Source organism: Plutella xylostella, chromosome Z, assembly GCF_932276165.1.
Source record: "Plutella xylostella chromosome Z, ilPluXylo3.1, whole genome shotgun sequence".
Lineage (NCBI taxonomy): Eukaryota > Metazoa > Arthropoda > Insecta > Lepidoptera > Plutellidae > Plutella > Plutella xylostella.
In genome coordinates, this window is record NC_064012.1 from 6,294,248 (window position 1) to 6,312,033 (window position 17,786).

At 40.0% G+C, this 17,786-nt stretch overlaps 1 protein-coding gene across 1 annotated transcript in view; it reads left to right on the forward strand.

Moving 5' to 3' along the window:
- The window catches only part of LOC105398116 (rho GTPase-activating protein 1), a 37,495-nt gene that overhangs the window by 10,397 nt on the left and 9,312 nt on the right, over positions 1 to 17,786 (forward strand). The window contains exons 3-5 of the mRNA XM_048632603.1: positions 300 to 421; positions 13,163 to 13,320; positions 14,243 to 14,560. Of these exons, the coding sequence (XP_048488560.1) occupies positions 300 to 421; positions 13,163 to 13,320; positions 14,243 to 14,560 (598 nt within the window). The remainder of the gene's footprint in view (positions 1 to 299; positions 422 to 13,162; positions 13,321 to 14,242; positions 14,561 to 17,786) is intronic.

A 17,786-nucleotide genomic window follows, 5' to 3' on the forward strand; every position in this document is an offset into this window, starting at 1 on the left:
GCACACATATGAAGCGTTCATTTATATCTAGGTCCAGTATTTACAAGGGTTGCTAATATTGTAGTCGACATTTGGCCGTCGCCGCTACAGTATTAGTGACCTTCCGGCTTCTGTTTTAAACTAATAGATCTGCTCCGCTCGTTCACATCGATTGTGTTGAAATCAGTTTGCATCGTTACTAAAAATCTCGACCATGCTTAACAACGTGATGTCGTGTGTGAAACCGCGGGTGAAGCGCGGCCCGCCGTACTTGTCTCCGCTGCGGCTGATGACGCGTTCTCTGATGTTTGTGGATGCAGCGCCGCTGCCGCCCGAGCTGCTGGAGCTGGGCGCCGAGCTGGCGGACCGCAGCGCCATCGACGGCACCATCGAGGAGAACTTCGAGGAGGAGCTCGCCTCCGCGCCGCAGGTCTACGCCGAGGTCAGTGCACATGCCTGCTTTCACCACAGTCTGTTTGATCATTAACACCGCTGTTACATTGTGATGTCATCAATTGTGATGTTATATGCGTCATCCCCATATTGAATTCTTGACAGATGTGTCAAAAGTCAAGAACTAATCCCTTGTTATGATCTAACAGAGTATAGTGAAACGGGGCCTTACCTACTTATTACACTCACGAGCAAAGAAAAAGTTCCACTTATAAAATACGGACACCGCACAATAGGTCAATTTAATAAAACATTTGATTTACAATTTATATAAATAATAATAATGTTTTTATAGTTGGTAATATCCTGATGCGCTGTTCAATCAATATTGCAGACGGCGTCAATATAAGCCAGCCTTTTCCGTTTAGGCGTAATTTCGTGCTTTTGTCACTGGAACTTTTACATTGCTCGTGAGTGTATTATCCTCAACCTTGGAGACAATTCTCGCTCATACGCCGTCAAAGGCGCTTGGCAATTGCATGTCATAATGCATTAATAATAGTGATGGTTCTTCAATAACTGCTGTATGCCTGTTAGGTGTATGGGCGAGATTTGATCGCATGTAAAAAAGTTGCGATGTAGCTCATTTGTTTATTTGTTTACAAGTTGTTGAAAACTTTTTCTATGTCGTTTCTACCTGTGTATGAGTGAAACAGAGTAGACAAGTAAGCAAATAAACTTCTGTTTTAATCCGTTTTTTAAATGCAGATGTTTCAAATAATTTTTTAGTTAGGTAGTTTACAAAATTTTGTTATACTTAAATTATTATGATTATGTTTTGGATGAGTAGGTAAAGGTACTTAAGACGATCACAAGATGATCGGCTCCTTCCAGGTCTTCCAGACATCTTATCAAAACGAAAAAAATATCTTTGAAACGACATCTATACAGTTTGTCTAGAAGCGATTGCAGAAAATTATATTATTAGCAATAAACGAGTATTTATACAACTGAGAACCAATGTTAGTATCTTCAGAATGGAAAAGAAAGTTTGCAGTTTCCTCCTGATCTTACAGATGGCGTTTGTTAGCAAAGTAGTTGCTTTGTACATTGTAAATGGATTACACGACAGGATATGTGCGGGGTGCGGTAGGGGCGCGGGGGGCGGGGTACAACCAGGAACACTTTTCCTTCAAGTTATGCGGAGTATTAACATCACATTGCATTCAAACGGGATGATCGTTAAAAGTTATGACTTCTTCAGCGGAACTTACGAATATGACAATATTTTTATATTGTGCATCAATTGCAGACGGTGATCAGGTAGATGCAACTTATGCGTTACAGACACCCAGCAGATCACTTTTTTTTGTTGATTTTTAATGAAACACGATAACTTACTGAGTTTTTCCTTCTTGCTGTATATCTATACAGATATCAATTCCAGGATCAGCATTGTGAAACATTATTTCGCAGTTGCTTTTAAAAATAGCGATGTTGAAGTTTACACACAATCTTGGAGCTTTTGTGATAATTATGTTCATACCCTGACTCCTAAAAAACTTAACGTCATTTAATATGGAAACCATGTACCTAAGGCGGTCGATATTCATAATTTTGTGTTTTTGTCAGCATTTGAATGGTTCATACTGGATGGAATTATTATTATTAGATTTCTGAATAACTATACCTACGTTTTATACGAAAACTTTTCATGAAATCTCTTTTCGTCAAATGAAAGAAATCTTTTCATTAAAGCTTACTTTGTATTGGCATGAAACCTTCATAGTTCCTAGATATATATTCTTTTAAAATCTATAAATGAGCATAATTTGAGAGTATATTTATGTTTCTGGAAACTTCTTCAGGCCAAAGGCTCGGAATATCAACGTTCTGTACTAATAGGAGGGTTATTACTCGAATACTAGTAGGTAGGTACCTCCATCAATAAAATAAAGCGATGCAGTTTTGTTTCGATGGCTGGTTAAAGTGTCAGAGGTGACTTGTTTTCTCCATCGTGGGAGGCTTGCATCGTAAATAGATTGCGGCGGAGGCGGCGGCGGAGGCGGCGGCGGCGGCGCCGTGGAGCTCCAGCGGCTGGCGTTTGGTCTACAGGGGGTTGCATACTAAGCCGAAAGGGGGTGACTCAGGGGGTCATTCTGAACAACTTTTGTACTAAAAGTTTAGAAAATTATCGATTTTTTAAAATCCTTTACCATTGAAACTTTGTTGCTTACGTGACTTTTTACTATGGAGCACGTTTTTTTTCGCGAATTTTCAGAAATTGTACTACAAAAGTTGTTCAGAATGACCCCCTGAGTCACCCTTTCTGCTTAGGGCCAGTTTTTTGATCCGTGATCAACTTTAACCATTAGTCAAGTCACTTGTCAAGCATGACAGCTGCATACAATTTTGTGTGATTTTTAATTAATGGTCGCCATTTTTGACCAATGGTTGAGTTAACTAGGGATCAAAAAACTGGCCCTTAGTGCCAATTTCACCATTCTCTGTTAGAGCATAACCAGGGAGTAATGGTTAACTTTTGACACATCTGCCATGAATTTTATATGGAGATGACGTTTAATTTATAAATTAATCCCTGTCGGTTAGATAACCGAGAATGGTGAAATTGGCACTTAGTATACCCTTTTTGCAACATCCTGTTAGTGCCAAACTGTCATTTTTCATTTAGGCTGACCACAGACGTCTAAGCCGTCAATAGTTTTATAACTAGCTATTTTTTTTACTAGATATTTCTTCAACCGGTGATGTTAGATACAAGTACCAAAGTATTACTATAATGACACGAAAATATTGCATAAATAGTGACTACTTTACTTAGGAGGTTAATCCAAACTGGTGTTCGTCAAAGTAGTTTTGTAACTATGCAGTTAAGTACATACAAAAAAATGTGCCCGATGGCACCAACAATCATAAGGCCTCCGTTTTTTATAATCGTGTCATATCTTTCTTTCTGCTAGAGTTATTGCAAGGTTGCAACAGATGATGCGCACCGCGAGTATAATACTGGTAGACAATTGGGAATTTAAATCTGTAAATATCTCGGCAATCGTAAGGTGTTTTGGGGAGTTGTTTAGGGGGAATTGTTTTAGGTATGTTTTTGTATGAAGGCAGAGGTATATTTTTGAGAAAAATAAAATTCTTCACTGAAGTTAATTGAGTTTATAATTATTTGAAGTCATTAAAATAACAAACAACCCATCAGCGTTTTTATCTGCTAAACAATTATTAATTAATATGAGCTCTTATATATTATAATATTTTATATTATTCTTTATCAATTAACCATTATTCAGTTTAAACTCTTATTCTCATCTCTAGTCAGTCACAGTCACAAAATAACGCTTTCAACTTAACTACACTCGCGAGCAACCAAATCGACTCAAGCCTTCACGGCGCACATATACATTGATTTTCCTAAAACGATAAATGGTAAATATAAAAGTGATATGTCATTCGAAAGCTGAAGAATTAGGCTTTCAATTAAGATCAATACCATAAAAAAAAACTAAGCGCAGATTTAATGACGCATTTTAATTGCCCGTCAGTGTTAATTACCTCATTAGGAATCCACGCCTTGCGCTACCTGATCCCGCTATAAAACCTTTCCACATCCGGTGTACCTTATCAGTCGCTTGTTGCAAGTTGACCGGTACACATCTCGTTGCATTGTATTCCTTGTTTTCGCAAACCCATGGATACCACACCAGAAGAAGCTGCTCAAGTTGTTGCCTTGCTGCAACAAGGGTTAAGTCAGCGAGCAGTCGCTGCCCAGCTCCACTTGAGCCAGTCTGCTGTATCCCGAGTATACAGACGGTTCCAAGAGACTGGTGCCTTCAATCGAAGACCAAGAACGGGCCGCCACCGCTGCACTTCAGAGAGAGACGACCGCTTCATTGTCTCAACCTCGCTGCGCAATCGACACCTTACGGGCGTTGATGTGCAGCAAGAACTGAGACGTGTACGACAAGTGGCTGTCAGCGAGTGGACAGTGAGAAGACGCTTGAAGGAAGCCAACTTGACACCAAAAAGACCTGCATCAGGCCCCAAATTGACTGCAGGCCACCGACAAGCGCGTCTTCAGTTTGCTCGAGAGCATCTCGATTGGAGCATTGCGCAATGGCGGTCGGTCCTGTTTACTGATGAGTGCAGAGTGTGTCTGCATGGCAGTGACAGGAGAGGCCGGGTCTACCGGCGTCCGGGGGAACGATTTGCCCAATGTTGTTTCGCTGAAACAGTAGCATATGGCGGCGGTTCCTGCATGATGTGGGCTGGTATTTCTCTAGAGGGAAAAACCGCACTTGTTTTCGTGCCTGGAGGCGGCCGAGGAGGCGGGTTAACAGCTGATCGGTACATCACCGACATTCTACTCGGTCATGTTGTGCCCTATGCAGAATTTGTCGGTGAAGACTTCGTGCTAATGCACGACAATGCCCGCTGCCACACGGCACGAGTCAGTCGGCAGTTTCTGAGAGAGAAGGAATTGCGCACGATGGACTGGCCTGCGCTCAGTCCTGACCTGAATCCCATCGAACACTTATGGGACGAGCTCAAAAGAAGAGTTCGGGCCAGGAATCCAGTCCCTGCAAGCGTGGACGAGCTGAAGACAGCTTTATTAGAGGAGTGGGACGGCATTCCTCAGGAAACTGTCAAAAAGTTGATAAGGTCTATGAGAAACAGGCTGCAGGCTGTAATTAGGGCAAGAGGGGGCAATACAAAGTATTGATTTAAATAAATAAATTTTTATCTTAACATTTTTTGTTTAATTTGTATAATACGATACCCATACCCTTTTTTCCTAAATTCCCGTTTTTCCTACAATTGCGTTCAGACATCATTTATTTCAAAAATGATGAATGGATTTCAATAATAATGATATCAAATTAAAGCTGACATCTTAAGCTTTTAAATGACATATCATTTTTATTATTTCTATTCATAATTTTACTTGTATTAATGTATGTTTGCGCCGTCAAGGCTTGAGTCGATTTGGTTGCTCGCGAGTGTATTTCCTGTCACTCTTTATTTAGTCTATAGATGTTTTGTCGTGTTTACAATAATCACTAGTTTACAAAAATCACTAGTTTGTCGTATATCTAGAAACTGGTTATTTGGTTACATTCCCGGGACTTATTGTAAATACCTTCTTTCGACTTCGTGCAGTCACGATGTCAACTGTACGTGGTCGGCTGCAGTTGTGTATTGTCGCTGTATGCAGACCACCGCCGTTCGCATTCAGTTAGTCCTGGAGCCTCGAACATTGGCGCCGTGCAATATAGGGACTGCTCCGCCGCGCGCGGCAGCTCGAACATTGTATAGGTTTTCCGCTGTAGAACATGGATCGCGCGGCAGCCGTGCACGACTGTAATCCCTGTAAGGGTAGGTAGGTAGAGGTAGAGGAGAATCGCGAGCGCTTTGCGCTGTGAATTTACACTCGAAAGATAGGTCTTGAGCCGTATCGCCGTTTTGGAAAGAGTACAATTATTAATACCTATACACTTAGGGTACACACCTGGAAATATAGATGGGTAGGTTTCCTCACGATGAATACGTTAATGGTAATAATTTCATTTCGACCTCAAATCTAACACTGAGCTCCTGGTCTAATTGACTGCAGCCGACAGCTTGCAGTTGATGCAATGACTGCAGAAAGTCGATCGTCTACTGCATGCAGTTGAAAATAACAACTGCGTGCAGTTGATATAATGACTGCAGAAAGTCGATCGTACAACTGCATGCAGTTGAAAATAACAACTGCGTGCAGTTGATATAATGACTGCAGAAAGTCGATCGTACAACTGCATGCAGTTGAAAATAACAACTGCGTTCAGTTGATATAATGACTGCAGAAAGTCGATCGTACAACTGCATGCAGTTAAAAATAACTGCCGATGGGACTGCATACGGTTGTCGTGGTGTATTCAGCCTTATAACACAAACATGCGACAGATTTTTGAGGGTCTGACAAAGACATGATAGAACTAATGCCTTTATGTTTATGTTTGCCAGTCAATGCTTTTAATACAATACGTCTTTTCGATATTGACAATTATAGACAATCAGGCTTTATTAGCTGTAAAATAGCGTGAGCGTCGCGCTTTTATAAACATAAGTTCGTGGTAAATAATCCTGTTGTACGCAAAATGAATTGCATTTCAATGTGTTTATAACAGAATGGTCCTTTTGCACTACGAATTCATTATTGCGTGGAAAGCTTTTTTCTTTTGTTTTAAAATAAGAGGTGGCATAGGGCATTTTTTTATTAAATTGACATTAATCATATGATCACACTTATACAGGGTGATTGGAAAGTCGATGTATTCCTTTAAATGGGTTGTAGACGAAGGCATTTCCAGTCAATCGAACCCCATAATGCATTATCCGAAAGTCAAAAGGCCAAAGTTTTTCAGAGGTTTGTTACTCTTGCACGCCAAAACCAGTAAAAGCGACTTCAGCAGACCAGTGTATTTATCGGCGCGTATACTGGCGTATAAGCTCGTTTAGGTACAGTATAAGGCAGATAAATCTAACCCCTCTCAGAAGCATTGTTACTATCAGGGTCAGGTTTCTCTGCACATGACCGTACATGCTCCACTCATACGACGCGCTTCTAAGCTAGTAGGTACATATAAGCGCGACCGATAATACTAACACGACAACACACCAGTTAAAAATAATAATAATAATACTTTTTTGAAGCGCATACATACTATGAAATTTGACAGAACTGAAATGTCACACAAATATTATGTGACCCAATATGGTACGGATACCTTCGTGCGCGTGTCCGACTCACACTTGGCCGGTTTTTATATGCAATTGAGAATAGACAAAAAGTACAATTCCCAAAACCAATATTTTTTTCTGTGTAATAAAAGTTTCAATGACAATATCAAGGCCAAAATAAATAGGCTTTGTAAACAAACCCAATTATTTTATCCTGTAACAAACACGATTACATGTTTATGCCCAGTTTCACCATAGTCTGTTAGATCATTAACACCCCTGTTACATTGCAATGTCATCAATTATACGTCATCTCCATATTAAATTCTTGAAAGATATTGTGCCAAAAGTCAACAACTAATCCCTTGTTATGATCTAACAGAGTATGGTAAAACTGGGGCTTAAAGGTCAAAATTTAGGTAGATACATGATTATTATAGTGTATACGAGTATACATTTCTTATTTGAAAATAATTTATAGGCACATACCAGGATTCGAGCATTCGGCCTCTCGATTGAGAGAGTCGAGCTCTTAATTATTAAACCACGGTTCACAGAAATAGTTATTTAATTCAAACATATTATTGGACCTGTGTGCAAACATTATTTACTTGTAATATCGTCAGAAATACTGGTTGAAATCGGTCCACTACCACCCACCTACGGTGTATTCAATCTATATTATATAGATCAATCTGCAATAATAATTTTAATACACATAAGTACTGAGTAACTAATAAATAGTAATCGTAATAGCCGCCCACCTGTCTCGTGCCTGTGATATTGCTCTGATCGGAGACATCAATCAGCTACCATATATCGACAGAGAGAACCTATTCGAGCTTAGGTACAATCGCCCAACACTGGTAGCAAACATCACCCAGGAGCTGTTGTGCTCATACAGAAACCCCATGGATGTTGCATACGCCCTAAAGGAAGTATACTCAGGCATATACGCAGCCACAGCGCGCATCCAATCCCTGCAGCTGAAAAGGTTAACAGACGCAGTAATTCCCAAATCCCAAACCAACACTCTGTTCCTGGTGCATACACAGGAAGAAAAAGAGACCTTGACCAGCCAAGGGTATGGTGAAGGAATGGGCTCACGCGTCCTAACCATACACGAAGCACAGGGATTGACGTACGAATCCGTTATTATCATAAGAACAAAAGATAAAATAAAGTTGCACGATAGCATACCTCACGCAGTAGTGGCGCTGTCGAGGCACACCACCGCCTGCACCTACTATGCGGATGACACCGAGGACGCTATCGGCAACCTCGCTAAAACGGCAATAACAGCGCCAAAGAAACGCATCCTCGAGTACAATCTAAAAATGGCAGTTAAGAATCGAGACGAAGAGGTCATTGCACTTTCTGGGGAAATGTTAAGAAGGCAAAACGGGGCAGAATAAATCATAAAATATAATTTTGGTTAAGAGCGCAAAATATAGGTCAAATTGGGAAAATAATTTATATAACTAACCTATTGATTATTATATCATAACTAACAATTAAAATAAGTTATCTTTAAGATCAGAGTCACACACTAACATCAGGCAAAACATGACCTATAACGACTGAGGGGCCGAGCCATTGCCAGGTGTCTACTAAGTTCTCCGAAGACAGCTGGCATTGGCCCTGTCCTTGTTAAGTTTGTTGCCATTACTAATGTAAGTGTGACTCTGAAAACCATTAATTTAAAAAAAAAGGAAAAAAAAAAGAAAAAAAAAAAAAAAAAATCTTGTATAATGAGATACACGGCTGGGGGTTTTTAGTCGGTTAACGCCCGACACTACCTGCCTGGGTCCTCTTCCCAGGTGTCCATGTGGATTTTCCCCCAGCAGTGGAAAAAAAAAAGGGAAAAAAGAAAAAGAAAAAAAAAAGAACAATATATATATAAAAGATAGAATATATATACCTATATATAAATGAAACTTCCTTACCGAGTAGAAAGTAGATAAAAGAATTAAAAACTATCTCATAAAAATTACCACTCTTCAAAAGGCACGGACATAAAGTCTGTGGAGTGATAACAATTTCTTGAAAAAAAAAAAAAAAAAAAAGTACTGAGTAACTGATTAAGATCAGATAATAGTATTTTACCTTGTCGGTGACAGTGAAACACCATAGTGAAAGGATTAGCCGGTTAGATTAGTTTTCAGTCACTGACTGCCCAGGTTGCTCCGGCGCCGGTCGTAGCGATGCCACATGAACGGCAAGGGCGTACCCAGGATTTCAGCTAGGGGGGGGCAGCTCATACCTGTTCCGAGATGATGGTCGGTCGGGTTATATTGAAACATTATAGATAAAAGAATATTAAATCAAAATATCTGACTAAAAAGAAAAGATACTTTGTTTCCAACACTTCATATTGCGCACAGTAAGTAACACGTTTTTAATTCCCACTTGGCAGGAAAATTTACATTTATTTTATCTTCTAGGGGGGGGCAGCCGCCCCCCCTGCTCCTACCTGGGTACGCCCTTGATGAACGGAATAAGTACATACTTTAAAAAGGGTACGATAGTATAATAATTACTGTTTTTCTTAACGCTAGAATGATTGATGACTGCCCCGCGCACCCAAAGTCAGTTTTGCGATTGACTTAAAAAAAAAAACTTTCAATACAATGCCTTCTATAGTTAGGCTCTGCCTGTATAAAGTTAGGCTCCTTTCGTGCACCCCCAGATATCACTCTAATGTGCACCAAAGGATATTAATATAGGACCTATACATTACTGCTGCACTATACATTATTAATCCTGAAAAACACAGTAATCCTGTCCCTCTCTATTTGCGCATTCAATACTGAACAACAAAGTGACACTTTGAGAAAAAAATAAAAGAAAGTGATATTCCCTTTGTAATGCTTTGTAACGTTTTTAAACACAAATAGACGCGTGGATAGTTGCACAGGAGTTTACCGGACGCTACAGGTGCTGCCATCTCACGTGAACCGTTTCAGAAAACTCTCGCAATGTCACGGTCAATGTCGGCTACATTTCCCGGTATTATGGAGGAAACTTTTTGCACAAGCTTTTTGCTAAAGCTCGTTGTTTTTGAAATATAACGTTTCAATTTCGGAGGATTGGTTTCGTTTGCAAGTCGAGTCGATTTGAGCCTTTGTGAGGTTTGATGGGTTAATGTTATCAAATCTGGACTCGGGTCGCCAGGGTGCGCCGGATGTACACTCACGAGTAATGAAAAAGTTCCTCTTACAAAATGTCGTCACCACATATTTTTTTCTTATAACAATATTTTGTTGCTGCTTTCACTGGAGGTTTTCCATTGCTCGTAAGTGTATACTAGGTACAGTCGATCAAATCTAGGAGAGGATCCTTTTTTTCAACCTGTTGCGACAAAGGTCATGTAAAAAAAAAAATATTTAAGCAAGCTCAAGCAGTAGAGATGCAAGCACTGTAACAGTTTTATAGGTACTTAGCAATCCGTTTCGAATAAAATTCGAAGAGTCTAGCTTATTGATTTATATTTTATATTGGAATCATCACCAAAGAGCGGCCTTTTACTATAATTTCTCTATACACAATTTTTCGCGAAAAATTCCACCATAAATTCTATTATCAGAGCTATTTAACTGTAAGAGGTAGGCATGAGTGTAGCATCGTCTAGACATCACAAGTGTAAAGGCCATGAACAAATAATTAGCCACCCAACAGGGGGGCTCGTGGGCTGAAACGATACGAAAACATTTCTCTTCAACAATAATCTTCCTTCAATGCCAAGTGTTGAGATTCGAAACGTGTAATAAAATAAATTCACATATCATTTCTAATTGCTGCGTCTATTTTCGGAGGCACCCACGTGCTAGACAAGCACTTTCGCTCGTGCAACGGCAGAGGCTGTGCATCTTTCGCATATGTAGAGCCTTTGTTCGTTTGATCGGATATAGATCATCTGAGGGATGTGGCACCTAAGCGAGGCACACTCGAAACCCTCAATCTTCGTGTAATTTTCCGCATCGGAAAACCATATTTATTGTTACTCGCATTAAGGGACATGTTTACGCGAACGGTAGCCGGTGTTTACGTTACGGGGTACGGTTAAGACACCTTTGATTTCAGATTAGGGCTCTATAAAAATACGTAACCAAAGAGTGTTAAGGTATGGCAAAGAAAATAAATAGTTTCTCGCGAAGAAAAGAACAAAGAAATATTGTATTATTCAGACTATATTGTTGTCTCCATATGTATCATTTGATATTTTTTACGCTATATACCTATGTAAGCTAGTTGAATAGTTGGATGAGATGATGAGGATGGCCTTAGTGCCATTTTCAGATGAAGTTAAGTTGTTATTGCTAGTTATTGCACTTGTGTGAAACTCCGGTGGGTCCGATTTGTTGAACCACTTTTCCATGGAGCAAGGTTAGAAATTTTCTCTTCATGAAAGGGCAAGGTCAATAAAGACTACCGCTTCATTAGACTTCTAGGATTTTCCATAGTTAAGTTCAGTGAAAAGGAAATTGATTTGATTACAAAATCATCCGGGTTGATTTTTATTCAATCAAAGCTCACTTGTCTGAAACTGAAACTATCGTTATTTTCTGAGTGGCTGGATTCTGGTATTGTTTTGCATCGCGAATACAGATCAGCGCTGCACCGAGTGTCCCGCCCGCGCCCGCACTTCCACGCGCTCTTTGAACTTTGCCTTTATTATCTGCAGATTATGTTATAATTGGTATTTTCTATTTAGTAATCTATTCTATTTTATCCATTTTACTTTCGTTTATTAATAAGGTAGATAGTTTTATCGCAAATAATATTATCAAACTACGTATTATTTATAAAATTTAATAGGAAAAAATATTATTAACTGTAAGTACTGTGGTGTCTTAGCGCAAGCCTTGTACAATATTATTAATGAACATAATAATATTCAAATGCGCAGGCGCATTAGTTTCTATAATGGCCCTAAATGTTTTCAATAGAAGGAAAAAAAGATCTAAAAAGTATATTGGAAGGTATGAAAACGTTCCGACGACCGAATGGCGTAGTGGTTAGTGACCCTGACTACTGAGCCGATGGTCCCGGGTTCGATTCCCGGCTGGGGCAGATATTTGTTTAAACACAGATATTTGTCCTCTATTCTTCACTATTATACATTGGGACTAACATAACGCTCTGGCGAAAAGTGGGTGCATCAATGCACCTCTGTCTACCCCGCAAGGGAGTACATTAGTACATGGCGTGAGTGTGTGTGTGTGTGTGTGAAAACGTTCATTTCTCGACTTTAGCATCACTGCCCAATTTACTCAAAATCGCACGTTTTAAGGCGATGCACACACTTGACCGCGCACAGCCGCGGATTATCATTGTAAGCAAAAATGACAGTTTATATTAAAAAAACCGGCCAAGTGCGAGTCGGGCTCGCGCACAAAGGGTTCCGTAGCAGCAAATATAATAAACTTTAAATCAACCTATCTCAAAAACTATAAGAGATACTTTGATCAAACCAAAAATCGTTGAAAGAGTTAATTAGCATGCATCACCTCTATTTTTTTTAGAATTTTATACCCCGTAGTTATAAAAATAGAGGGGGGGGGACATACTTTTTACGACTTTGAGAGCTGATATCTCAAAAACCGTTCACTTTAAGAAAAATGTTTTTTAGAAAACTTTATATCATTTTAAAAGACCTTTCCATTGATACCCCACACGGGTATGTACATCGAAAAAAAAAATTTCATCCCTCAGTTACATGTATGGGGGGCCCCACCCCCAATTCTTTTTTTTACTATTTAGTGTCATATTTTTGTAGCGGTTCATACAACACATATTCCCATCAAATTTCATCACTGTAGTACTTATAGTTTCCGAGTAAATCGGCTGTGACAGACGGACAGACGGACATGACGAAACTATAAGGGTTCCGTTTTTGCCATTTTGGCTACGGAACCCTAAAAAACGCTTATCCGCACACACTGCCCCCGCCTCACCGCGCGGAAATTTACTACGTGAAATCCGCAATCCGCGTGGTGAGGCGGCGAAGTGTGTGAACCGCCTAACCGTAGTCTCTGTCCAGATCGCTACATCATCGGCCGATGAGCCAGGGTTCGCCGAGCTGAGCAGCACGGGCGTCGTGGAGGTGGTGGGTGATGACGAGGGGGGGCGTCGCATCATCGTGGTGTCCGCCTGCCGCCTGCCGCAATCCAAGGATCTGCACCCCGACCGGCTGCTGAGGTTTGTGCCTGTAGTGTAGAACTGGTGATTATGCAGTCTGATCTCGTTGTTTAAAATTTGTATCGTCACGGTCGTGTTTAGTGTCACCATCATCATCATTATCTTCACCATAATGATAATCAGATTACTATAGGAGTTTATGAAGCAGCACCGTATACTTCGGACTAACTTTTTGTCTACGGGTACGAAACTTGCGACGAGCGGAGCGACGGTGGGGCGGCGCGACGGCGATGTAATCAAATGCATTAAAAACATAGCGTTGTCTACGAAACGGGCGACACGGTCGCGATCGAGCGCCGCACCGCCCCGCCCGCCCCGCCGTCGGTCCGCCCGTCGCATAATTCGTACCCGCAAACTTACCGTCGGGCCGCCGCCAGCGGGTCGACGGCACGACACTTCACATTGGACTCTTGTCATATATATTTTTATATTTTAGTCATCAATAAATTATTTATCAAACTGCTGGACATTATAGGCCCGTCAGATTAGCATCAGTCGCTGCCCAGATTGTGCCCGAAGTAAGCACATAAGGTACAGTTGATACATGACCACCCCACTACACTCTGTCCTCGGTCTTCCTCATTTAGTCACTACAAGTCTAAGCTCGTCTCTCTAGCGGACTGAAGTCGCTACGTTTGCTTGTTCGTAGCATCCACTTGAGAACACGCGTACGCCAACGGCCATCGATTTGTTTGGTGCATATACAGATTTCAGATGTCTACGCAGAAACTCCACGGTCACCCATTCAGTCCTACGTCTAAATCTCAAATATGCAATATCACATTTTTGCCCTACCCGTGTGTCCAGTCAACCAGATAAAAATTGGAACGAGACCGGGGTCTAAAACCGTTCACCAATACATACCTAATGGTGCTATAAAACTGGCAGAGACATAATAAAAAACACAACCAATTTCCGCTAGATACCTGATGTTCACGCTCGACAAATACGTGGAGCAAGACTACAGCGTGGTGTACTTCCACTTCGGGCTGACGAGCAAGAACAAGCTGCCGCCGTCGTGGCTGTGGAAGGCGTACAAGGCGTTCGACCGCAAATACAAGAAGAATCTGAAGGCTCTGTACCTGGTGCACCCAACCAACTTCATCCGCATCGTGTGGCAGATGCTGAGACCGGCCATCAGTGTGAAGTTTGGGCGCAAGATGATGTATGTGAACTACCTTCACGAGCTGCAGCAGCACCTGGACCTGGACAAGCTGTGCATCCCCGAGCCCGTGCTACAGTAAGTGCTTTTATTACCCTTGACGGCGGCCGCGCGAGGCGGGAGCCGATGCTACTCAATTATTGTTTTGATCTGTTTCCACGGCCAGCGCAGACGGGGAAACAAATCAAAACGCATTGTTTGTTCGACTTCATATTTGCAGGTTTTATATGTTTAGGCGCTGGCGATGATAAATACTTAAATATACATACCTAATATGATTCTTGAAAACTTTTTTAGTAGTAGTTAGTAGTTTTAGCTACGAGTATTTAGTTAGATGCAAATTTATGCTACCTCTATAGCTCCTTAGTTAGTAATTTTCATGCTCATATTATTTCATAAGGCGATGCAGCTCGCAAAATGCATATTTTATCTTTTTAAACCTTCATCTATTGTCGTGTGCGGAAGCGTACGCAATATTACGAAATCAGGCGAATCTGCATTATATGCTGTTGCGATCTCAGAATATGCCAGGAAATTGTATAATAATTTACAACATAGAAGCCCTTGAAAAGCAGCCCACTTTATCCTTGCATTAAATAATTTTCTTTTCATCGGTTTATTCTACCTGCTGTGTAGTCGAAGAGAGGCTAATTCTAAACGTCAGTCATGTTGCAATTTTATTACTGTCTATATTTTATTATTCCTACATTGCCTAGGTATTTGTTTTCTATGCTTCATAAAGACTTACAGGGTACAAAAACAAACTCGGATAAATACAAAAAATATATATTTTTATAAAATCTTACAAGTGACAGAAGATGAAATCAAGACGGAAAGTTTTTAAAATACTTACGTGTCAAATTATTTCTAATATCAAAACTTGACCCTTTATATAAGACACATTTGACTGGTTTATAAATCGAAAAAAGTCATAATTGGCATAAGGCTTGGGGTCGGATGGCCGTGTGTGAGATGTCCCTACACATTTATTTATGTACTATTATTTATTTATTAATTAAATGTAAATAAAATTTTTAATCTTACGTAATACCAAAAACGGCCTAGTGTTGCTATAATGCGCATATATACATAATATATTTAAACGTTTATATATTATAAAATTATTATTATTGACATGACATGCTAAATTGATCAAACAAATATCCAAAATCAAAACATTAATTTTAATACTGAAAACTACGCCTGAAAACGTATATCCAATGAAATAATTTTCCGTAACATTTGTGCATCCATTTATATATTTTTATTGCTACCTGTTTCTGGTTTTGAAGTGGGAAATGATCCCTGAAAATTCATCCTGAATTTCGGAGCGCACACAGCAACAGTGACATAGGCTGCCTTCATAGTGGAATTTCAACGGGTAAACGTTTTCAGGCGAAGCGAATTCACAGTCAAAAGCTACGAATAATACAATTCATAAAGTTATTTATTCCTTTAATTAAAATATGTACGTATTTAAAAAAAACAGTAGGTACATAAAATAATGTTGGTTTATCAGTCTTCTGGGTAATCGATATTTTGCCGGGATTGAACCGTGGATTACCTAGTGACCCGCCTTGCTACGCCGGCTATCCGAAAGTTAGCCGGCGTAGCAAGCGTAGCAGCTTTGCTTGGCTTTGCTTTGCCCGCCTGAAAATCGATTATTTTTAGCCCAGAATGGAGCTTTTTAAACACCCTGTATATATTCTAATTTCTACCTATTTAGTATCCTGTGAATTTATCGGATATGCGTCTCAAACGCACCCGTGTTGCCGCCCAGTGCAGTCTCCCGCCCGCCTTTCAACCCCTTGTCGCGGTCGCAATGTTCAGGAAATTCATAACGAATAAAAAGTTAGTTACTGAAATAACTTTCCCGGTTCTCTCTTATGGTGGTTTATGTGATTTGTGAAATTATTTATTAGTATGTTGATAATTTTTCCGTTCGCTCGCGAATTTTCTCTTTTTTTTCTTGTCATTTTTTGCTGTGTCGAGTTGTGCTATGTGCCTGCTACCTGTTGCGCTGTCGCGGCGGCTGTTGACTCCGATGGTGAACTCTAAAGTTTTCAGCTCGCGCGAACTTTTCTGTACATCTTTTTACAAATATTCTTTTTTAAATGTTTACTAGTATAATCTCGTTAATCTGGTGCTAAGCGCGGTGGGCGGATTGACTCCCTGCAAGAGTCCGCTTGCCTCACAAAATTGAGAATTATTATATGATGCACTTTAGTAGGTATATATTTTTTGGATCTTTATTGCTATTTTCTTTGTTAGGCGTGTTTTTTAGTGTAGTTTGGTTGAGTTAGATTTTTTAATAATAAATTTAGATAATTAGCGTTTTTCCGAGAACTTTCCACTTACGTCGCGAAATAGGTTCATTATTTGTAAGCCCGTGAAAAAGTACAATACATCGAAAATATTGATATATTCACAATACATATGAGCTTATAATTTTTTCGGAATATTTGTTATGTAGGCGGTATGTGGCCTCAAGTTCAAAGAAAGAAAGCGTATTGTGTTATGGGGAATTGTTATAAAACACCCCGTGGGTGCCTAGCACCTGTCTGCCTCCCTAGGGATTTACAGGCAGGAGTGGGTTATTTTCAGTGTTCAAGGCAGTCGAGTCGAGTGAGACTCCCATAACATTTGGTAGCTTGAATTTTTCCTCTCATTACTCACTTACCTCTCGCGCAGGCAACTGCGTTGCGCTTCCAGGGGGTGCAATTTCTCTGAGTGAAATTTATAATGGCTTACAAACAGTTCGTGGCGGTTGTTCGCATCGCGGTGCGGCCTCTTGTTGTGGTCTTCCGGACCACCATCGAGCCGATCGGGACATATATTAGGCGCAAGTACGTTTCCGCGAATTTTACACCGGTGTCTGAAATTTTTTAGGGTGCAGTTTGAAATTTTTTGGAGTGCAGTCTGAAAATATTTTAGGGTGCAGCCTGAGGTCTTGTGGCTTCCAGGTGCAGATCTGAACGTAATATAAAGCCGTGTGCATTTTTCAAAAATAATAATTAAATCTTTTTGGATTTTTTAATTTTTTAGAACTTTATAATTCGATACTCTATAGGATTTTTTGGATAAATTACTTTCTTTTAGAACTTTAGTCCAGATCTGCACGTAATATAAAGCCGTGTGAAATTTTCAAAAATAATTATATATTATTTTTGGATTTATTACTTTTTTGAATTTTATTGGATTTCTTTACATTTTCAATATTTTAGACTATAGTAGCGCAGTGATTTCCGGAAAGCATGCTTACTAGTAGATCCTAATCCTGCTATATACAATCGTGTGCATTTTT